Here is a 24676-nt window from a genome sequence, read left to right on the forward strand (position 1 = left end):
AGAAACACAGTTTTACATCTGATACAAATTGGGCTTCAGCAGCTTATTTCATGTAACTCTTTCTAGGCACCAATATGATTTATTCTGCTGGTTGTTCGTGCTTTACACAAACACCCCTCTGCAAACACTCCTATGCATCCTTCTTCATCACTATTTCATGCAGTTCAGAGCTGCACTCTCACAATGAAAGTCTGTTCCAAAGCTGGTTTAGTTATTCTCAAACTCTGACCCCTTTCCCTCACATGTTCCCCTCAAAATTCACGGCACTATGGACATCTGAACAAGAGGAGAGACAGTCACTGAGATGCTATCCAGAATTCAGAAAGTTTAGAAAGTGGGAGAAGCACAGTCACAGGAATGAGGAATTTTAACCAGCTAGGTACAGAAGTATAATTTCACTCCTCATGCTCAATGGGAGTGTTATCTAACATGGTACTTTCCTATTTAGCCATCACCTCTGCATGAAAGTACACAAAAATCCATTGTAGTCATGCTGCCGTTTGGTCAAGCCTCTGTGGACTGGGCAGGTGATAAGCAGCGCTGTGTGTATTCTGCACAAAAAGCCAAGGTTTTTTATAAAAAACATTTGCTTTTGTACATTTGCCCAGAACACACAATGGAAGCAGATTTCAGCATCTCAAGATTCTCAGGAGGTCTCTTTCTCCTCCCCGCCCAAGCTCCTACCTCTCATGGGCTTCACCAGGCACTGTCTGGTGAAATTTCCAAATCCAAGGAGAAGCTTCTGTAGGGCTTCTAGTGGCAAGGGCTTCAGTGTCCCTGAGAGGCCTTTGCCTTTCTCCATGACTATCAGAATATTTAATACTATGCAAATTTACCATTCAGGACTAAAAAAAAAGTACACTAACACAGTTCTGGTTATATGTCTAAAAAGTAATACTAAATGGAGTTTGCTTCCCGTTATTCCTCTTTTGTGATTACATGTGTTATGAGCCTTATGCTAAGTACCCTCACAACTGTTTTAATGCAATCTGTCCTGCTGAAAATTTGCTGCTCTGTTCTTTGGGCAGATCTAAATAGTCCTAGTTTCCTGAATCTATTGCATTTCATCAGTGTTCCAATCAGTCCTCTTAGCCCAGGTAAGCAAGCAGCTGCAGGATGCACTTTCTCATCCTTCAGATCCCACCTTAAAACCCACCTTTCCCATGAAGCCCTTGGATTAAGATCCCCAGCTGAAACAAAAGCTAACTGCATTTGCTCACATGCATCCCTGCTCCACCTCTTCCAACACTGCCTTCTCACCTGCCAATGTTTAGACTGTAAAGCTTCTCAAGACTGTGCCTTTTTTTTTTGCTTATGAAATCCTGCAACGGGTGGTGCTGCGTAAGTACTATTATCTCACACATAGAAGAATTATATAAACGGTGGCATAATAAAAGTATCAGGTTTACAGAGAAGCAACCGTGGATGTGACACAGCTTCTGACATGTTCCACAACCACTCTGGTGCTCACACCATTTTCACTGCGGATTAAGTGAGTTAGCTGTGCATCTGATGTGCAACCAAACCACATTTATTGTGCTAGTGCAGACAGATCCTTAGCCTCACTGACAAGACTGGGGCAAGCTCTTCTCGGGGCAGAAGCATCTCTCATCCCATTCTACAAAAGAGCCCCCCGACTCCACCCCGGAGACTGCATAGTTCAGCATGCTACTTACTTGTCTGCAGACTCCGGGGTCCCCGTCCGCCCTCTGTTTGTGTTTTAACCCCGAACCGGCCCTTTGCTAGAGGAAATGGACACAGCACTTAAAAAGGCAGCAGGGCGGAGACAGCCAACCACAAAGTCACAGCCTAGTGTCCTCCTTGTTTGCAAAAGGCTCTCTGGAAGCACAGGAGCCACCCATGACCTCTTCATATGCCCTTCCCCCAAGATCATGCTTCCTAAAGTCCAAGAAGCCAGTCTATTTAAGATGCTTACTCAGACATCCAACTAGCTGAACCCATTTGAGAGCATCAGTTTCAGAACTGATGCATTGGGGTCCAAAGCAATGTCTTGTGGAGACATGGGGAATAGTTCCTTACACATTTGTGCCCACCCAGTTGAAATTAGATGTGGCTTTCCTATAAGTCACCCTCATGTGATCCCCTTCCCATGAACCTTTAAGCATGTGTCCGCACAAGTGCAATATTGTGAGTTGGTTTAACATCTGAGCCATATGACTTGCTCTGTGCCTTGGAGCAGGGCTGCATGTTGCTGTGTAAGCTTAATGGTGGCATCCAGGCAGCAGAACAGCACAATCAATGATATGACTGCAGGGCTGGTATCTTGTTGCACCATTCCTACTTGCAACCTTGTCTTCCTCTTTCTATTGCAGAGGGTGCAAGAGCTGTCTTACATTCCATGGCCCCTGGGCACCATTTTTAGCAATAAACCTTTCAATCCTGCCCATATCTCCTTCCTGGGAACCATGAAGCATGTGATCTCTCTTACTTGGTGTTTGCCTTATTTGAGCAAAGGAGAAAATGAGGATGCAGAAAGCCAGGGAAGAGTTGGATAGTGGGATCTGCAGATGAAAAAGGGGCAGCAGCAAGGGGTGCTGTGGAATCAGGGACAGTTTGGTACCAGTGTCAAGAATTCCCCATCAAGTCAAGTCAAGAGCTGTAGATGCTCAGAGTTAGGAAAACAATGTCCTGCAAGGGAAAGGGAGAAAAGAGGGACTTACTCTAACAATGATGCGCTCCGAGATGTGAGCAGCCAGAGTGTGGTTCTGGCTCTGGGAATGAGCTTGCAAGGCCACAACCAGCATGAAGTACCTGAAAACAAAACAAAGTGGGTTAAAGATAAATGCAGGCTTTAATGCACTCCTAATCATAACTCAACATGATGACAATTTATTTTCAAAAAAAATCAGTAAAAAATAAACATATTATAAATTAAATTAATTCCAAACTAAATCTGATGTATTGCATTCCAACAACAATATTACATTCATTGCCTTTCTTCTGTAAAAAAAACAATGAAATAATTTGAGGCCTAGCAGCTAAAAGAAATGATGGCCTATACAGATACAATTCTTTTGTTCAGCATATGCAGCATGCATGCAGCATGCATACAATTAAGAAAAACATAATCAGCTGGTGATCTGCTTTAATTTTTGTGTGTATTATATAGGGTTGCTATATGTCCAGAATTTCCCAGACATAGCCGTGTCCGGATTTTCACTTTTTGAAATATGGCAACCCAAGTATTATAGGTGTTGTAAATTGCTTTGATTTTTTAAAATGAAATTATACATATAACTATATAAAGGACTTTCAATGGTGATAATATTCTGCAGCAAGTTTTACCCACCATTTTTTATTCTGTGGAGGTTTTTATATTTTATTTCTGCTGTTTTATTAATGTAAGAATGTCCACATTGCAGGGCAGAACACACATTTATTCATTAGATAGTCAGTCAGTTAACTTTAATTACAGATTTGGTGGGGAGGGAGAGACAGGTAGCACGCAGCCCCTACCTCTGATCAGGATTGGGCTTGCCCTTCTTCCTCATGTTATTGGCTGTTGTCTCACTGAAATGCAACCGTCCCACAGTGACCTTTGTGACCTGCTCTGGAGGCAAATTGACCCTGGAAAAAAGGAAAATAAAAAAGAGAGTAAATGACGTTCCACATGTGTCAAAGAGAAAGTACCTTTTACCTGGATGGGACCAACCAAAGTGCGTAAAATTGAGGATGCAAGGGATGCATGGTGGGGAGGAAATCTGCATTCAGGCAAAGCGTCTAATGCAAAAGAGCTCTAAGTGTGCCTAAACTCCCAGGGAAATCAGTGGCACAAAAACAGAGCTAAGCACTTAAATCCCCACCCATTTCAATGAGGTACTGCTGTGCTGCTCCTGGGTGGGAAGCTTAATACGCAGTCCCTTTTGCGTTAAGGTGGAAGCACGCTCAAAAAGGAGAGGTAGTGCAAGAAAGCAACATCACCTGTAGGAAGAAGAGCATCTTCCAAGTTATGATGCACCAGCAGAAGTCAGATTAATGCGCAGGGGCCGCCATGTCCAAGCTACCTTTTCTTGTGCCTAATCTTCTCTGGGCTGCTCACACAAAGGTGTGTGCATGTGTTAGAAGTGAGGGTTTGGAGGTGGGCCCACAAATGGAAGCAGTACTCACATGACAGGGTTGAAGGGCCGTTTGCTGCGGTCAGACTGTGACTGCTCTATGTTGATGGACTGGTTCAAGGCCTCCAACTGAAAAGAAAAGATCCAGGCTCATTTTAGAGAGCACAATATGATGTGTTTCCAGGCTCATGTATTCCCACAAGCAGCCACCTCTTTATTTTGAAACACTGCAGATAGATTATTTGACATCCTAGTGACTGGAACTCAGTATGTGAACTGTGCTGCCTTCACTCTTCTCCATCTGTTAAGCCTGGGTAAGGTAGGAGAGGAGCAAGTAAAAAGGGTTATTTGCTGCATCCCAATATGAAAATAACCACACAAATTTAGTAATGGAGTCACTATTGTTCTACTTGCATGCAGAGGGAGTGCTCCTCTGCTTAAATTCAGATCTAGCGGCATATTGGAAGGGTGCTACATTTTAAACACTGAATATGAAGTTTTAACTCTGCTGTTTTAGTAGTTATTTGATTAGGTTTTCTGGTTATTGAATTTAGCGATAGTATATTCTATCTTCATGCTTTTGTTTTAATTGCCTTGTAAGGTGTCCTGGGATAAATACATTTTGCACACTCAAAATTAATTGAGTGTGGGGTTATCTGCCTCGAGGAACTCTTGAACCACTGAAGGATTACAAAAGACTGATGTTATCAAACCTCCAGTTTTGAAAGCATCAGCTCCCACTCTAAGATGGCTTGGAGCTAAGACTGCACAAACACACGGCCTGACAAGTCACACACACAGCCACCTGCGCAGTAAATACACCAAGGTTTTCATAGATATAAGTCACATAATTGCTGGTATCAACAGAGGTTGTGCTCCACCTCTTTAGCCATTGCATATTCCCATCTTCACACTTGCCTTTACTCCATGCAGTTTCAGGTAGAAGCATTCAAGCGGCTTCAAGCCTTCGGGGGTCTTGACATACTTAGGATCTCCAATCATACCAATATAGACCGTGACTTGGAAGTGATTCTTCTTCTGGCACACAAAAGCATCATCACCCACAGAGAAGTTGAAGCCTTTATCTGCATCCACCCGGTATGTGGGCATCGGTCTGTCACCAAAGGGAGAAGACTTGAATAAACTGGCCACTGGTAGTAGCTCATGAACATAATAACCACAATATACATTCAATGTCAATCAAGTTATTTTCTTGCAGATACTCTCGCTCCAACAGATACAAATTGCACAAGCTACTTCTTCTGCCATCTGCAAACATAACATTTGCCTGGAAACGATAAACATTTGGAAGGTAACCATGTATCTCTTCCCCCCATAACACAATTTGTCAGCTTGGACATAAGGCATCACCAGCAAGCATTCTTGAAGCATGAGCCATCCTACCCAGCCCTATCCTGAAAAAGTTTAGGTTACAGGGTTGTTTATCAAAGCATCCTAAACTGTTTGGGTTTCTCTCCCAATGCAAATAACAGCTTCTAGGGGACAATTTTCAGAGACAACCTGGGTAGAATCCAGAAGGCCAAACAGAGATGCTGGAGGGCCCCATGAAATTCCCTGCCCCTGCCTTACAACAATACAATGAAGTAGGATAGGTTGAGAGATAGTGGGCTGGCCCAACAGCACCTCTAGAGCTGCATGGCTAAATGGGGGTGTGGGGGTGTAAATCTGGATCTCTCTGGTCCGTCCACCACTCTGCCCATCACACCACCCTGGATTCGAGGTTGTACAGTGGTACCTCTACTTACAAATTTAATGCGTTCCGAACGCACATTTGTAAGTAGAAAAAAATTGTAAGTCGAATCCCATAGGAATGCATTGGGAGAAAAAAATCGTAAGTAGAAGCAACCCTATCTAAAAATTCGTAAGTAGAAAAAATCCTATCTAAACCGCATCCAAGATGGCGGACGGAGCTCTATTCATAAGTAGAAACATTCGTAAGTAGAGTTATTCGTAAGTAGAGGTACCACTGTAATGTTGGGGTAGGGGAATTTGTAACTACGTTTGAAGTGAGGATGTGACAACATAAGCTAGTCTCAACAAGCGAGTCCCAGATTTGCTATCTTAATAGTTTCAGAGAAAACATCATAGGATATTTGACAGCTGCAAACAGGCAAAAAGTTCTCTTCTCATCCTAAAATTACCACTGTCAGTTAGAATTGTTCCTTCTTCAACATCCACTAATGCAAATGGCAATGCTCTGGGGGTGGAGGAAAGGTAAACAGTATGAAGCAAGCAGCTCTGCTTTGATTTGTTTGGTTTTCCTACAGATCTGCCAACTAACAGCTGATTAGGTTGGCATTGCTTACTAGCTCTGGTAAAGCAATTTATGATCCCGAGACTTGGAAATCTCCCACCTCAACTAGATTCCGCCCACCCACCCAAATTGCCACTGAAGAAATTTCCACGTGAGATGCATCTTCCTGGCTTCAGCGCAAGGCTAGGTTCATTCTGGGCTGCCATACGTCTTAAAACAGAGCTACCTGAAGTTGCTCCTTACACCTTCCAAACTCTCTCCCCCCCCCCCCAATCTCCTCCCCAATGACTGAAGTGTATGTACTCAGGATACAAAGCGGCAGCAGCTCAGAGTATCAAATAAGAGGGGGGAAGCAATATATGTAGCAGCTTGGGAAGTTTAATCTATGTCTCCTTAATGGACTAGTTGTCATGGAAACACTGAAAATATGTGGCCTTTGCCAACAGGCACGCACACACACCGCTCAAGATGCCTGGTTTGCTCTGTGGGGAAGGCCTCTCTGCCTCACGGACCGATATACATGAACATAAATTGCAACCAAATAGGTGCAAATGAAATAAAATCAAATACTTAAAAGTTGAATGCTGTCAAATTCAGCAGGCCAGCATGATCAAGTTATATTTTAAGTACTTGTTGGAGGAAATGCACCCTTAAAATTTGATTTTCCTCATTTGAGAAAGAAAAAACTCCCATTAATTTCATTTGGGCTTACTTCTTTACCAAGTGTAAGAAGAGGCTCTGATCAAGCTGGTCTGTGACAGAGCTGCTGAAGGTCTGCACTTCCTACTATAAAAACTGAAACTTTATACTTTTTGCCACTAAGGTGTGAACAGTTTCAATGAGTTTTTGAGGGCTTAGTTAGCACTAGAATTCAACAGAGTCTTTCTTAATCTCTGGATGCTTTGGACTACAACTCCCACCAATGCCAGCCAGCGTTGCCATGGTGACTAGGGCTACTGGGAGTTGTAGTCTGTTGGGGTTGGGAAGTCTTATTTAACAGATGAATAGTATGTGCTGGTACTTCAGAAAGCTGTACAGGGGAAGACTTGAACCAAGGGGCTTGATCGTGACAGGAAAAAGGAGGGACTGTTGAAAATAGGAAGGGCTAGCAACTGTTGAAAGAGTCAAAGCTCAAAACAACCACAGTAACAAGTGGGATAGACAAGAAGAACCCAAGATGGCCAGGAATTTCAAGATCCAGTGCAGGATTCTGTGTGTGGCCATGGCAAGAAGAGCATTTCAGTAAGTTGGTTTGGCCTCCAGAGGTCTAAAGCTGGCCATGCACATACTTTACTTTACTGACAGTCCTCTACACAGACATGCCAGCAGCAACTGGATAAACTCTGTTTGCTGTCAGCACCCTTGGGTTGAGTGAACCTGGCAGGCCCTATAAAGAGCCATTTAATTCTTCCTCATAGCAACAGGGGGGACCCCGAGCTGCCAGAGATGTGCCCTGAACGAAAACCAGATGGTGGTCACAGAGTAAGCTACCTTAGCCAGAAAGTATGAGAGGAATTTCTCTCCCCCTCTCCCCCCTTTCCATCACATTTTTGGTGATTCATTGTGCCATTCCCTCCTTCCTATAGTGCTTGCCATTCTGCCCTATCCAAAAGCCAAATTCTTCCCCTTCCACAGCCCCCCCCCAAAGCAGACACAGGGTCATTCCTCTTCAGTTCTAAGCTACCTCATCTCTCCTCAGGCTCTTGCTCTTCAGCTAGAATAGACATGGTTTCTGTTTGCCACTGAGATTGTGCTGGGCCTCTAGCCATTCACCACTGAAACTTGAGAGAACAAAACTGGCAGCTTCCGCCATTCAATCAAACCACTTTCGCTACCCGGCCCTTTACAAATGGCTCGGCAAATCCAACACGAATCAAGGACCGCAATGTGTTCAAATGAAAGCCCATATCTTTCTTTTTTACAAAACGTGTACAAATTTTTAAAACATGTATTGGGTCAAAATGCAGAGAAATTCAAGGACAGGTAATGAAGAAATGAGTGTGAGTTATGAGGTAAAAATGAAAAGGCAAGGGGGAGGAGAGGACAGTAGCAACTCAGAACTGGAGATAAGGGCAGAAGGTTAGCCATCCCCAGAAACGCAATGAGCCATGCTCCTGTCACAGGAGGGTAACAGTATGCACAGAGGCCTCTTTACGAGGCAGATGTCTACGCCCATGGCAACAGATAGCACTACAATTTCCACAGATAAGAGAGGCATCTCACATATTATATTTCACTTTGTCTTAAAGCCAAGATCTCAGAAAAATGTCCTGTTCTTCCAAAGCACATCCTAGCCACCTTGTAAATGAGGAGTGTGCCTAAATATTACACTGTGGCACGTAATGCGTGACGCCCCCTTCAAAAGTCTAAGCAATTTTGAGAAAATGGATATTTCGTTAAAATTATTAAATCTGAATTGTAAAAGGGGGGGGACTGGTGAGGGAAAGCTACCTAGTTGTAGAATGTGCAGATCATGTGGTCTGAGTGCTTCACAATCTATCTTTCTCCATTTAGAGCTCCAGTACTTGGGCCACAAACTCTTACTTTCTCAGCGAAATTCAAGGTGTGTGTGTGTGTGTGTGTGTGTGTGTGTGTTTTGTTGTTTAGTCATGTCTGACTCTTCGTGACCCCATGGACCAGAGCATGCCAGGCACTCCTGTCTTCCACTGCCTCCCGCAGTTTGCTCAGACTCATGTTGGTGGCTTCGAGACCAACCATCTCATCCTCTGTCGTCCCCTTCTCCTAGTGCCCTCAATCTTTCCCAACATCAGGGTCTTTTCCAGGGAGTCTTCTCTTCTCATGAGGTAGCCTCAGGTAGTATTGGAGCCTCAGCTTCACGATCTGTCCTTCCAGTGAACACTCAGGGCTGATTTCCTTCAGAATGGATAGGTTTGATCTTCTTGCAGTCCATGGGACTCTCAAGAGTCTCCTCCAGCACCATAATTCAAAAGCATCAATTCTTCGGCGATCAGCCTTCTTTATGGTCCAGCTCTCACTTCCATACATCACTACTGGGAAAACCATAGCTTTAACTATACGGACCTTTGTCGGCAAGGTGATGTCTCTGCTTTTTAAGATGCTGTCTAGGTTTGTCATTGCTTTTCTCCCAAGAAGCAGGTGTCTTTTAATTATATGTTTTATTTTGCATTTATTTCTGCTGCAACAGGGAGTATGGGTGTCTCTAGTTTGTAAAAGTACAGTATTGTTTTCATTGAGGGAGCGATTACCCAAGTTAATTATTATGAATACTTTTAATTATTACTATTAATTATTATAAAAATGATTGCTTTCACCTCACTGAGAACGGAGGGTGTTGCTGAACATGTGCTGTCTACAGCCCATGGAACATTAATGGGAAATGGCAATATTGAAAGCCAAGCAGTTTTTAGTAATCCTCCTCTAAGAATGCCAGCATGGTTAAAGAGCCTCGTCAAGGAAGCAGCTAGACTGGAGGCAATGAGAATTCCTTCAGCAAAATAAAGTCATGCCAAAGTGAGAACAATGAATAATATAGTGATGCGGGGAGAGAAACTTCTGTCTCTACTTTCTCCACACCACACATAATTTATAAACCTCTATCCTGTCCCATCATACATTATTTCTAAGTGCAATGGCTCCATCCCTTGATCATCTGAGTTTCCCTTTTCTGCACCTTTTCGCTTTTTTGGAGATGAGGCAACCAGAACTTTGCGTAGTATTCCACGTACTGTATAGTTACACCATGTGTTTATATAAAGGCACTACAATAACACACATGGGTAGCTTGTAGGCTATGGGCCTTCAGTGCAACCTTGTCTTCCCCGCACTGCCAAAATTATACTGGAACTCATGTCATTCAGTGGAGTATGAGATGAGTGGAGTATGAGATGAGAGGAAGCATGTCTTGGAGCAACAGTTCTGCTTCTGCATCTCAGAGCCTGCTTAACCGCTTATCTTGGTAGACCACAATGGGAAAAACGGTGCTGGGCAAGACATGCCTTTGGCCTCTTTGTATGTTCCTGTGGAGCAATAAATAAATAAATATTTTGCCCTACTCCCCTTATATATACACAGGGAAGGAACGCAGATAAATTACCTTCTGCGAGACCTTGAGAAGGCAGCCCTCAACTGTGATGCTGTGCGTGGGCATCCTAGGCCATGCAAGGGCAGACTCCCTCTAATGCCACAGCTGGCTTGAATGTAAATCACTGGCCCTTTCTCTCTACATTGCTCTCATGAAGCCAGATAATCATCTCATTTTATTTGGTACCACAAACAAGAAAGGCCCTTCCCTCTCTCCCCAAAACGGGGCCAAACAGGAGATGCAGGCTGCATAGAAACCCAGGGGCGGGTTCTTGAGAGTAGGCAATTCCCGGAATCGGTCTGACTGCTTGCCAGTTCTCTATCACCTTTCTGGAATGCAGGGAGGATCTGCAGCTGTTTCTCTCCCCCACCCCTTGAACGCTTGTCTCTCCTTCACTCTGGAAGCTGCTTCATTTTATTCTCCCAGCCTCTTGCTCTCACCTTAAGTGGCTGCCGTAGCTTCCCAGGCACATCTTAGCTGGTCACCAAGAGTTTGTCAGTTATCCTGCCTCTGAGCTCCCTGATTTATGCCCTTCAAGGCTCTCTTATCCATATAAGAATCACAGAATTGGAGGAGAGCACAAGGGTCATCTAGCCCAACCCCCTGCAATGAAGGAATCATTTGCCCAATGTGGAGCTTGAACCCACGACCCTGAAATTGAGAGTCTCGTGCTCTCCCAACTGAGCTATCCTGCACTGCCTTTGAGCTCAAAATCAGTGCCCAAGACATCTTAAAACCATTAAAAACAACCTTGTTTAAAGTCCGTCCCTCCCTCCCTCCCTGTCATTTTCATTTCCTCTATCTCTGATGCTTCCCAAGTGTAACAATCTTTGTTTGATTACATTCCCCATGTCCTTCTCAAACCATTTTCCAATGCCTCTTCTAGCTTTTTTCCTTACTATTCACTCTATCCACATTCCTGCCCCTCCAATCTCTGTCCCTCTATCCAGCACTTTCCTTCTTCAACATTTCCTCTGTGAATCCCACTTCTCCTTCCAGTCAAGCCAAGCTATACATAGGTGGAAAAAGTTGTTGCTGTAGCCCCAGAGCTGGACCCTGCTACCATTCCCAGAAATCATTCCAAGCCTACTTTATGGGATGTGTAATCTAAAATCAGGGCCGTCTTAAGCATATCTGGCGCCCTGGTGCAAAGATCCCTCCAGTCGTCGTCCCCCGTTTCCCAGCGCGGCTGTCTGGCGGGTGCAGCAGCGCGGCGCCCCTTGGTGGCCCGGCGCCCTGGCACATTGCGCCACCCAGCCTTGCCTTAGGGCCAGCCCTGTCTAAAATGTAGATTGGTGAAGCTATTCTGATGAAGATAGGCAACTACATTTGCATGCATTGGCCACCCCTGGTTGCTGGTGTCTCCTCCTCTCTCTTTATTGACTTTCCACCATTACAATTCTCACCTAGATTCAGACTGTAAGCTCCTCAAAGCAAGAGCTTATGGGTGACATCCAATGATGTCCTGTAGGCTTCCCATGGGCCTCTGGTTGGCTACTGTGAGAACAGGACACCAGACTAGATGGGCCACGTTTTTATGTTCCTATTTTGTCTGCCCACTTCCAGTTTATTTTCTTTCCAACCCTCTGGTGTAGATTTTGGGGCTGTGTGATGGACTGCAAAGTAGTGGGGTGGAAGGAGAAGCCCCATTGCAGGAGTGGGCACCTGCTTGTGCCACATTGGATCCCCCCCCCCGTGTAATTTGCTTATGTTAGCCTATAAAATGCCATGTATACTCTTGCTGACCATCATCATTCAGCATAACATGGCTCTAGCTAAGAGATGCTGCCCTTATCTTTTAGTAGTCTAGACTAGACTAAACCCCAACAGATATTAGACCAATTAAAAGATATCATACCACTTTTTATATGCTTCTTTCATATTCTTCTCTGATGCATGCATCATGGTTATTAGTTCCTTCCTTAAACTTCTGGTTGCCTTTGCTTTGCCAGTGCACTCCAACCTGAATGCTACTTTCTCTGTGTACTCCTTTTCAATTTATTATTTATCTGTTTGAAAAAGGTATATGCTCTCTCCATTATCAGTCAATTTCCCAAGCCTACATTTCCTCATCCATTGTTTGTTTTCATCCCTTTGTTTTGGCTTCTACAGTTAGAATTCTTTGAAGTTTGCAGTCTTCTCACACTGGGTGTTTCCAGAAGCCAAAAGATATACCAGTATTATTTTATTTTGCTGCACAAGCATCAAAATGGACTGCCTTCTTAAGAGGGGTCACCTTTGCTGATGAAACCTAACTCCCCTCTCCCTAACCCTTGAGTGCCTGCTCCCGGGAAAACCACTCTTACACTTTCCCTCTAAACCAGGGGTAGTCAACCTTTCTATACCTACTGCCCACTAATGCATCTTTCTTAATGGTAAAAATTTCCTTACTGCCCACCAGTGCTCGATAGAAGGAGGATTCAGCTTGTGCCATAGAACCCCCTACCGCCCACCTAGACTCCTGAAACGCCCACTAGTGGGTGGTAGGGACCAGGTTGACAACCCCTGCTCTAAACAGACAATAGGACAGCATTTTTAAAAAGGCAATTGTCAAAAGGTGACCAGGTAATGGAGAGAGGCAAATGCTATCACTACGTGCCACGCTTCCAAAACAGGCGAGAGAATTAACACTAGATCAGTTCAGATCTCAAGTGCTTGCAACAGAAAGTATAAAAATGACTAAAAACCAGCAATTTCTACAAAAACCAGGATGACACCTGAGGAAATGTCAAGGATGCAATAATTTGAGAGAAGTGTCATTGAGATTTCAGAAATCAATGAACAAGTGAACAGTGTTGATGGAGGAGCAAAAAGGCTAGTGTGCCTTTTCTATTTTTTTTATCAGTTGATAATACACCCATTCAAGATAGCCTTCCACAACTGATTGTCTTGTTTCTGATTGCTGCAGTTTTATTAGTCACATCTTCCTCATTTCTTTCTTTCCCTTTCTGTGTTTTTCTGTTTGTACAGCAATTGTACAGCAATTGCTACAGAAAATATCTTTCAAATGTACGTACTTTGTAGGGCACCTAATAACTGTAAGTGCTCAATAAACAATATTGAAATTTTAATACTATTATTAAAATGGTGTAAAGTGGCAATTTAAAGAGGTTCAAAGTTGTGAGGCTTTCCTTGGATGCTATATACACCAGCCTCCAGCTCCTTGCAATTTAATAAGAGCAGTGCTACTCTTGAGCAAGTATTTCTCTGAGCCGGCATGCAGAGGAGTTTACACAGGCACCATCTCTACTCACAGCTCCTTGTAGTTGGCATCATACAGAGTCGCCCACTTGTTCTGTTGATGCGGCTGCCATTTTATAGACTGGTAGTTGGGATCCAAGTAGGAGCCATTCAAGCTGTCATTGTCCTGAATCAGGCCTGCAGCAATAGTAAAATTGTGTATTTACAAAACTGCGTATTTACACCTCATGCAAATAATCCTTCCTGCTACAAGGGAAATATTCGTTCTTGCCCCACCACCCAATGGCTTTCCCACCATGCAAAACACCCCATGACTTTTTAATTGCTTGGTTTTTGTAACCAAGGAAAGGAAAATGTTTTTCGTTCTCTGCTCTTTTTCAACTTTGGGGAACTGCCTCCCCACATTCTGTTTGGTATGAAACAGCACATTCTCCCTAGAGCAGGCACAGGCAACCTTGGCTCTCCAGATGTTTTGGAACTACAACTCCCATGATCCCTAGCTAACAGGCCAGTGGTCAGGGATCATGGGAGTTGTAGTTCCAAAACATCTGCAGAGCCAAGGTTGCCTATGCCTGCCCTAGAGACACATGGCTCATCTTCCTCATTTCTTCCTCATGGCCCCCATTCCTCAGTTTCTCCTCCCATGCACCCACTCTATGGAACTCTTCCCCTTTCGGAACACGAATAACATATGGATGCTGGCAATACTACAGGAGACTGGGGACAAAGACCACTGCACCTGGTGAGAGTGCCCCCTGCTGATGCCAAGGAGGAGTTTGGGCTCTGTCAGGGTTGAGAGGCACAGATCCTGTCCCTGGCTCCTGCTTTATCATCCCATTAAGCATCTGGGCATTGAGAGTATTTGGGGGCGACTCTGAGTGTTTCCTCTTCTTGGCAGGGTGCACTGGAAGTCTGTGGGAGCCAAACACAGAAAAGAGACAGTGAGAACATTCCAACTTCACATAACCCATAAAAATGTAAGAAAGAAAGAAAGAAAGAAATAGGGGTAATGATTCCAGTGGGTTCAGGAGGTGAGCATCAGCCAAGCTCTCCCATAATTCTGTAGGTATACAAAGAGTCGCTCACAAATTGTTGTCTGGTGCTGAAATAGAGGCATATTCTAAACCTGTACATTCCCTCCCTCTGTCCTCACCTGACCCAAGAGGGAAAGAGACAATTGGCAGGTTTCTTCTTACAGGGTGACTGAGGGGGTATATCTGTGTCTAGGTTGTACCAGACTTGAGAATAAAGGTATGGACACATGTGACTGAACCCTCCTCCATACCGTTGTTGTTGTTGTTGTTGTTGTTGTTGTTGTTGTTGTTGTAATCCCTGGACATAGAAAACTAGAATACCATGAGGTATTCCTGGTGAGTGGAACTCACAACTGGGTTGCAGACTGACCCAGATGTGTCTCACCAACAACACATTACCATTCATAGAATCAAAGAATGGTATAGTCATCTAGTCCAACCCCTTGCAATGTTTGTACACATCTACGGTAAAAATCAATAAATGGATCTCATGCACATTTTGGCTAAAGGTAGATCTTAGGTCTGAACTGGATAATGACTCCTGAAGGCGAACATGTCTCTCCCATATGCTAGCTTTCAGTGTCCAGGTATTTGTTTTTGCACAGAGAAGCATTTTAATGATGTAAGCCCCACCAACAGCTTTATGTATGTCCCTTTTTCAGAAAAAGCAGCTTCCCCCCCCACTGCCCCCCCACACAATCATGTTTCCCTCATCCCACAGTTAGTTCCAAATGCATGTTCAGATTGTAGAAGCAGTGTGTGGGAAGGGTTAAGTAATCCCTCAGTCCCTGTCTCTACCAAACTCTCTTCCTCCTCAAACCTGCTCTTGAAATTGTTCATTCTGCAAAAAAAGTGAGCCATTCAAGGCGTGTTACATGCATTTGTGTGTTTTTTCTAGGTCAGCCACAATTGACAAATGTGATGAATAATTAAAAGAGCTTATGTACTTGCATGTCAAAGTGCAAGTAGATAAATAGGTACCGCTAAAGCGGGAAGGTAAATGGCGTTTCCGTGTGCTGCTCTGGTTCGTCAGAAGCGTCTTTGTCATGCTGGCCACATGACCCGGAAGCTGTACACCGGCTCCCTCGGCCAAAAACGTGAGATGAGCATTGCAACCCCAGAGTTGGTCACAACTGGACCCTTTACCTTTAACTTTATGTATTTGGTATGCATGCTGAAGGCACTAATCTCTTTACTTTAAAAGGGTGTGTGTGTGTGTGTGTGTTACTACCATTGTGATAGTTGTTATGCATTATCGAAACAAAAACACTCTTTAAAATCACTTTTTACAAAAGCAGTTCAATCCTGAATACATTTTCAAACCTTGTCAGAGACTTTGCCTCCAGCTATTAAATCTGAAATAGCACCCCCATGGCTCTAGGTGCATTAGTGCTGGGATTATACTCTCCATTACACCCAATTGTGGCACACAGGTAATGATATTAATGATATGCTTAAGTGTTGAATGTGTAAGTTTATGTCTAGAGTCAATGGATAAAATAAACACCATTAGTTGTACTGCTGGATGAGTGTTTAATGGTTCTTGTATTTGTTTAAAAACTAATTAAAAAATTGTTGCCACACACACACACACACAGTCCTGTAAGGAGCACATGAGATCTCCGACAGAAGTCTCAGCAATCTTAACAAACCACAATTTGAATGAATCATCAGTGGAAGAAAGGACAAAGCTCTGCTATTGGTATAGCTTTGCCTTTTGTATTCTTCAGAATGCCAAGAGAACTTGGCTCAGTTCTCATTTTGCTGCTCACGCTTTTCAATTGAACCTCAACAGCATATCACCATAGGCCCCTGACCCACCATATTATTGGGCCTCCTGCTATACATGTAATTCAATAGCAAACTCTGCACATCGAAGGTTTCTCAATTACTTTAGTTATATTTATTACATTTATATCACACTATTGCTGAAAAGGAGCTCAAGATTTTGTACATGGTTCTCCCCATCCCGATTTTATCTTCACAACAACCCTGTGATGCAGGGTAGGATAGGAGAAAGTGACTAACCCAGGCCACCCAGTGAACTCTACAGCTGAGTGGGCATTTGAACCCTGGTCTCCCATGCCCAACACTCTAACCACAAATGTCTACTAGGATCAGAACAAGTCTAAGGGGGCTCAGGTAATGCTTCTACTCCCCCCCTATCTCATCCATCATTTCCCCGAGGACTTACTCTGCTCCATGCTGCTGCAGCAGCTGGTGAAGCATCTGTGACTGCTGGGCATGGTGGAGATCTCCAGGTGTCATGCCTTGTCCAATAGTGAACTGGGGCATCAGAGACTCAGCCTTCATGTACATGTCCCGCTGCATGCTGGGATAGTGATGGCTGTGCGGCTGCTGGTGTGGGTGAGGTGGTGGTGGTGGAGGAGGAGGAGGAGGTGGCCCTTGGAGGTGGGATGGTGGAGGGGGTGGCGGTGGAGGAGGGGGTGGATGCTCCAGGCGGGAAGGGGGAGTTATATGACACATATTCTCAGGAGTCATGGTTCGAAGGAGGTGAGGATCTAAAAAGACAGAAAGTCGGTAGATTAATTTGTGGCACACATATAGCCAGATTATGCTACAGAAAAACATCCCCGTCTCTTTGAACATTCCTCTAGCCTTGGGCAGCCATTCCAGCTGTGTGTTCTGAATAAATACAGTATAAGGCCGTAGACATGGATGGCCTTAGGGGGATATTCTAGCCCATTTCTTTACATTTTCAGCACTCGCTGACACAAAAAGACATCTCAAGCCATTTTACTTGGGAGATACACGGTAAAACATGCAGGCAGCATAACTTCTATTTCATTGTATGGTGAGAAATAAGCTCTCTTCCAGTGAGCTGGAATGACTGGCAAACCTTTGACACTTTAAGTGCATATATTGAAATTTCAACTCCTTTAAAATGACTAAGATCAATTTTTTTAAAAAAGATTTAATTGCTAAATATATAACCAAAGGGCAGCACAGCAAACAGAAACAAATGAGTAATCCAGCAAATACAGGAGAATGACTTCCTGCCTCCTAAAAATCCAAATGATAAAAATCTGAATCTCCATGCATAAAGGTTCTTCTTCAGCAAGCAAGTAAATTCATTTAAGAAATTTTATGATACTGAGCGCCAAACACACACAAAAAGCTGTTATGTGACTAGTCTGGTATATTATAAATGAGAGGTGCAGGGAAGCGGATGCTCCATATGTTCTCTATATTTCATGATATATATTTCCAGGCTCACATCAGGCACAATAATCTTGTTAGGACACTCGCCACATTGAAAGGAGAGCCTTCAAATGCATTTTCCTTTACATATGCAGAAGTCTGCCTGTTCTTCAGGCTTCTCATAGTACCACTGTTATTGTGTGGAGGTGGGACAAAGGGATATTTATATAACTAGCTGGCAAAGTTCTTTAAGGTCTCAGGGTGCTGTTCTACTAGCACGTCCTGTCAGCACAAGGATTTCTGCTTCTGCAAGGGGACATTTCCCCACCCCACTCTGTGTGCCCTGCAGCCTTCCCAAAACTGGTCATAGAACAGATTTAGGGACGTACAAAGGGAAGAAAGGGAGAGAATGTTCCCTTGCCCAAGCAAAAATCCTTGCCCTGGCAGAACATCCACCTTAGAGTTATGTCGGTTTCCACGCTCAGCAGGCACACATTCAAAGCAGAATGGCTCCCAAATCAGTCCTGATTCAGGGACCCTCCTTGCTGGGAGTACTAGAAGGTTTCTCTCCTGTTTTGTCTCTCCACAGGGAGAAGTCAGGCTTTCCCTTATCAGAAGGCAGTTTTCTCCCCCACAGCAAGATAGCATGGCACCCTCGCTCCATGGGAATGTCAAAGGGCATCAACACATTGTAGAAATATATGCTCTATGGTCTTGAAAGTAGCAATAACATGACCTCAGATTACACCAGTCCATGGAGTTAAAAATAAAGAGGTTATATATCCATGCAGTTAAAAGCATTAATGGGGCAGTAGAGTCAGAATTGCTGAGTTACGAGAATAAGCCTGGCTTAATTTAACAAGAACCGTTGCTCAAACACACAAGGACAAAACCTATTCGCCATTATTTACCAACAGCTTTTCTGTTTCATTTCATCACTTATTCATACAGAAATATCATCACTAAATGTAGTTAGAAATGAGTTGAGAAAATATACATTCTGAAAAGACTGGTGTTGCTGTTCAGTGTGGCCAGCAGTCAGCCAGGTTCTCTCACCAACTTTGAGTACAAATATAGACCTATTTTGAGGGGTGAGCCCACCATGGATCTCCACCTACCCCTTTTAGGGAAGGAATGCAACTTTCCTCAGAGAACTGAGGTCAGGAACAACTAGTTCTCCCCATTTATAGTGGAGTCCATCTGCACAGACTGCTGGCTGGCTGGCTCAGGAGCCAATCACAAAGTCACTGCCCACACACCAGAGCAATGATTCATTTTTTTAAATCAATCAATCAATCAATTTTTAAAAATTAAAAAAAGCCACTGAATTATCAGATAAAAGAAGCCACCCCCTGAAGCCACCTCCTGAATTATTGTTTTTTAAAGCCGCTACTGAAACCCTTTCTGGATTGGCGTTGGATTCAGAGATAGCTACATGCGTCACTGGAGAAGTGAAGGAGGCCTACAGAGCAGAGGTCGAATCACCCCACTACCTCCTGTAGGCACCCAAGCTTCAGATTTGTCTAGTGAAGGCATCATAGTGAACTACCACTGGAAAGACACAAAGAATGCTGGTGAAAAGTACAACACCAAACAAAGACAGAATTACAGGACTCAGCTGGAATGGAGGCTTATTTATGGCCTGTCTCCCAGCTTTTATATGTTTGAAATATAAACATGTTTCCAAAATGAGTTATGAAGTACCTGTTTCATTTCAAAGCCTTCTTGTGCAGAAGACATTTCAGTGACTTTGGGGGAAATTACTGTTTTCAATAATACGTACAAATCACATCACATGTGGGGGGTTCAAGTCAAGACCACGGCAAACTCTCTTTGCTGGGCTTTTATTGATTTCATGCAGAAAGGGTGGCATGGATTTTACATATCTAGGAACAGGCTGTAGAGCATTCACGAAAGCCCTTGACTCAAGTTCACATCCCTCCTTAGTACAACAAAACAGAAGTTTACTTAACTTTGAATCCCGGTTTAAAGTTAAGCATGTAGGGCTCTGGTTTGTCAGAGTATAGGGGTAGCTTTTTTAATTAGCTCTCCTTTGTATCTCAGCTAAAACCAGGATCAAACTGCTCTTGAACCTATAAGTTATAGTAAAATGGAATGGAACATCACACAAACACAAAATTATCTTATAGAACTCAGTACTACAAGTTGTGTTGACGGCCACCATTGGTCAATGAACTAGACTACAAACTAATATAATTTTCATTTTTGAAAAGTGTCAGGCTTTGCATTTTGCTTTGGTGAAACTACAGAAGCCAATATCAAATGTTTGACATTCACAGGTTAAAAACTGGCTAGGGCAACTGTTGTGGCAGAGTGAATATGCAAGCAAGTTGTGGAAAAGTATGTTCTTGAAAGCCATATCTTATCTTCCACTTGGAAAAGGCTGACTTGGCTTCCAAATACACCTTGAAACAATGGAGGATTTTTTGAAAACCATGAGACCGCAGAGGCAAGGATATATATATTGGCACTCTCTGCATATGCATCAGGACTCACTCAGATCCTGCCCCCTACAATGCCTGAGGTTCTACCTCTTCCCCTCGCCAGGATGATGAGAGCAGGATGAAACCCTTCAGACTCCCTCTTCTGCTGCCTTGGTAGTGAGGGAAAGCAGTTCACTCTGTGGCAAGTAATCTGGCCTCTTCGCTATATTTAAAGAAGGGCCAGGAGGAATTCCAGGGATTTTTGTAGTGAGATAAACAGAACTCTTGACCTCTTCCATGGAGAAAGCAGAAGTAGCTGCTTCCACTATGAACAGGGCTGAGATTTTAAAAGAAGGGGCCAGTGGGGAAACTTCAGAAAATTCCCGTCAACACACCAACCTATACTCCACCCAATTCTTCTCCCTCTGCTGCTAATTCTCTGGCGTACGAATCTAAATCTCCTGAGAGGAATCTCATTATGGGATGGCAAATGTAGGTAGTGGAGAAAGTTTCTACCCTCCCACTTCCCTCTCTTAACTTATATAAAGCTTGGAGAAGGGCAGAGAAAGGTTGATTTTGCTTAGCGGGGGGGACGGGGACGGGACACGACAGACCCAGCCTCCATCATGTATCTAAGATTTCTCTGCCTGACGCAGGAAACAGAGGAGAGTCTCCCTGTACCAATCGGAGCTAGGAAAAAGGTGGCAGGAGGCTCAGAGCGTACTTACCGTCTAATAGCAAGCTCATGGCAATTTCCTTGCTTTGGTCTTCATTACTGGAATAGGCTTGTTTTTACATAATTCTCCGGAAGTCAACATCTGACAGTACCGCCATCCACAAAACAAGGCTCAAACACTCCATTTTCACTCCTTCACTAGGCAGAAGTCAACAGTTTCCCCATTTTCCTCTTTCAAAAGGTAGATTTACATCTTTCTCTCCCCACACACCTCTTTGTGCTCCTGCTCCTCCCCTCCTCCCCCACTCTTTCCAGAGGGGAGCAGGAAAACAATAGGCGTAAGTCTAGGAATATTTACTAACTGATAATCTCTTCACGTATTGCAGCAGTCTGTTTTCCCCCTGTCCGATAAAGATTTCAGAGCCAACCACTTTTGCCAACCAAAGAAGGGGGGGACGCCGGTGTGTTTGGGCTTGAATCTGAGCACTTACCATTCACCTGCTGGGGGGAGTATGCCTCTGATCCAGAGTCCGGGGGAGAGTCAGGTAAAGTGCTGAAGAGCAATTGAGAGAAAAAATAGAGGGAAAGGTCAAACAAGCCTTTTGAGAAATTGATAAGGTGAAAGAATGCAAAATATCCTTCAAACCTTGGGGAGAAGCAACAACGCCACGGATAACCCCACTGCCTGCAGCACCCTCAGCTGGTAGAGATTAACAATGGACTTGACATGCATTTTTTCTGGAATTGATCGCCAATACAAATCCTACTGAGACTGAGTCAGTCAATGTGACCTCCTACAGACAGGTCTTCCTTAGGGTTGCCAGACTCAATAGTGGACAGGACTTCTGTCCCTTTAATTGCCCTGCTCTCTTTTGAGTCTGGAAACCTTAAAGAGAAACCAGCAGGCCCTTTGTTTTAATTTCCAAGCAAAGGGTCTGCTGGTTTCTCTTTAAGGTTTCCAGACTCAAAAGGTAAAAGGTAAAGGTAAAGGGACCCCTGACCATTAGGTCCAGTCGTGACCGACTCTGGGGTTGCGCGCTCATCTCGCATTATTGGCCGAGGGAGCCGGCGTATAGCTTCCAGATCATGTGGCCAGCATGACAAAGCCGCTTCTGGCAAACCAGAGCAGCACATGGAAACGCCGTTTACCTTCCCGCTGTAGCGGTTCCTATTTATCTACTTGCATTTTGATGTGCTTTCGAACTGCTAGGTTGGCAGGAGCTGGGACCAAGCAACGGGAGCTCACCCCATCACAGGGATTCGAACCGCCGACCTTCTGATCAGCAAGCCCTAGGCTCAGTGGTTTAACCACAGCGCCACCTGGGTCCCATACAGACTCAAAAGAGAGCAGGGCAATTAAAAGGCACAGAAGTCCTGTCCACTATTGAGTCTGGCAACCCTAGTCTTCCTGCACAAATTCTCCCTCCAGCGAAAGCCCCAACCACTGGCCACTCCCCGAAGTGCCAGGAAGCCCCCCACATCTAATGCCCTTAACTACTCACTACAGCACCTCCCGATTAAAGAGTTTGGGACTGTTTAAGCTCGTATTATTTCACACCCAGCCTATGCTATTCCCACAGTGAGCCCTTTGATTTTATTCATATGCATCTAATTTCATGGCCATTTTGTTGATCTCCTAATAAGACTCCTCTCTTCGCTCAGCAGCTCTTGCTCAGCTAAAAGAAGCCAAAACAGAAATATATCTGTTCCCCAGAAAAAGATGATTAACAGATACAGAGGAGGCTTTGGGGGAGTCTGGCTCTGTTCCAAAAACTGACCCATCTGAAGAAAAACCCATGAGCCTAAGGGCCAGATTATCCCATCATCAAGTATACCTGAGGCTACATGCGGAGCCACTTGACTGAAATTTACAAAGCTAGCCAGAAGCAGGCAAGAGAAAAGGTAAACCAAAACATTCTATTTAACGACAAGAAAGAACTCGGTTCTTTTTGTTGTTGTTGCTGGTTAGCTTTCTGTCAGAGTATAAGGCACTTTTATTAATATCTGACACATTTCAGCAAAAACAGGCATTCCTCAGGGACTTTTCTACAAGAAATAGGACAACAATGAATAAACTATACTTAATGCGTTGGGAATTGATTAAGAAGTGCAATAATCCTCAAGATACTGAAATTAGTTCTCCTTTTTAGTCTTTTACATTGGATGAGTCCCATTTTGCTAACTTCCTGTGTAGCATGTAGTATAAACACCAACAATTGGGAAACACTTGCCTGAGAGTGCTCCAATCGGAGAACAGCCTTTACCAAAGGTCTCATGGGCTTTGAAGACACTCAAACTCAGGATGCAAGGGAGAAACATGCTAAGAGGAAGGCACGCTTGGCAAATCCACACCATGATCAACTCCCGCCCAGAAACCAATGTCCCCACTGTGGAAGGACATGTGGATCCAGAATTGGCCTCCACAGTCACTTACGGACACATTGTTAAAACCGTGTTTATGGAAGACAATCTTACTCGGCTACGAGTGATCGCCAAAGAAGAAGAAGAAGAAGACTTACAGAGCGCCATTAATACACACAGTGCTTTGCTGATTAACAAACAAGTAACAAATCTCTGGGGTCTTTAGGTACTTAGCTCAAACTGGGTTTTTCTTTGGTATGTTTCCAACAGAGGATTCAAAATGAGAGTGAGTCGACATTAGAACAACTAGCATCCACTCTTCAGCCCCCAACTCCATGCCCTTCAAAATTAAGAACTACAGTGCACTTCTTCTTTTTTTCAAATAAATTCCATCCCTAGCACCTGCAACTACAAGAAGAGAGCCTTGAAAACTTCCCTACAGGTTCATAAACTGAGATTCAGTCTCCAAACACACCTACCAGTAGCTGACGGAGACTGCAATCGTGCTGACTGGCAAGGTCAAGTAAACACAAAAGCCAGTAAGATGAGACTGAAATGGGGAAGGGGGAGGGAATGGATGTTGAAGTCTAATGAAACCAAGTGAGTTAATGGAAAGTCACTTCAGGACAACACTGACATCCTCACCTGGGCTATTAATCGGGCTACTTCTGCAAAGACTAGCTCATGACAGACCTTTCCAATGCTACTCAGATTATTAAACACGCACAAGTAGCAATGTCTAAATTGTCAGTTGGTAGCCTCAGCTATTAAGCTGGTTTGTTCCTGTTAAAGAAGTGTTAGTATCGCTGCAGTCCACATAAAGTGCATGCTTTGTTGGCAACATGAGTAAAGAGGGCAAGGGATAAATAGACTGTGGAGAATGCATTACCCTGTTAGCCAAGAGTTGCTTTCAGTTATACATTTCCCTGCTTGCTTTTTGAAAAAGTGAAAGAAAGCAGTCAGGAAATGTATGGAGACCTCAGTTGGCCTATTGCTGCTGGCATGATGCAGCAAGAGTGTCAAAAAATAACAGAAGAGGATGAGACAGGAAATCTAGTTCCAAGCCCTATAGTGCTAGATACATAGTGGTGGGCTTTAAAAAATGAGGGTGAAGTCATGACAGATATCTATCTATCTATCTATCTATCTATCTATCTATCTATCTATCTGGAGAGAAGTATATCATTTTTTTAAAAAGCTACTCTGAGTTGACTAGAGAGGAACAAAATCTTAACAACGAGAAGCTTCCGATTGTCAAGAGAAGAAACAACCAGGGCATCAATAAGCTTTTTTTTTTTTTAAGCACTAGGAACAGAAGAACTGTTCTTGGCAGTTTCAGAAAAAAGAATTAGCAACAGGCTGGATGAAGATGGAAAAGAAATGG

At 43.8% G+C, this 24676-nt stretch overlaps 1 protein-coding gene across 3 annotated transcripts in view; it reads right to left on the minus strand.

Annotated features, from left to right (window-relative positions):
* MYRF (myelin regulatory factor) overlaps positions 1 to 24676 on the minus strand; it is a 97349-nt gene that overhangs the window by 19045 nt on the left and 53628 nt on the right. The window contains exons 4-12 of one of the 3 annotated variants that reach the window (XM_035123496.2): positions 21423 to 21484; positions 16844 to 17171; positions 14355 to 14527; positions 13669 to 13792; positions 4995 to 5190; positions 4129 to 4205; positions 3478 to 3588; positions 2682 to 2772; positions 1677 to 1742 (exon numbers count right to left, since the gene is read on the minus strand). In XM_035123496.2, coding sequence (XP_034979387.2) covers positions 1677 to 1742; positions 2682 to 2772; positions 3478 to 3588; positions 4129 to 4205; positions 4995 to 5190; positions 13669 to 13792; positions 14355 to 14527; positions 16844 to 17171; positions 21423 to 21484 — 1228 coding nt within the window. Of the gene's footprint in view, positions 1 to 1676; positions 1743 to 2681; positions 2773 to 3477; positions 3589 to 4128; positions 4206 to 4994; positions 5191 to 13668; positions 13793 to 14354; positions 14528 to 16843; positions 17172 to 20983; positions 21521 to 24676 lie in introns of those variants that run through there. The other 2 variants (XM_035123515.2, XM_035123506.2) reach the window with 2 other exon arrangements.

The sequence above is a fragment of the Zootoca vivipara genome, chromosome 1 (assembly GCF_963506605.1).
Source record: "Zootoca vivipara chromosome 1, rZooViv1.1, whole genome shotgun sequence".
In the NCBI taxonomy this organism is placed as follows: Eukaryota; Metazoa; Chordata; class Lepidosauria; order Squamata; family Lacertidae; genus Zootoca; species Zootoca vivipara.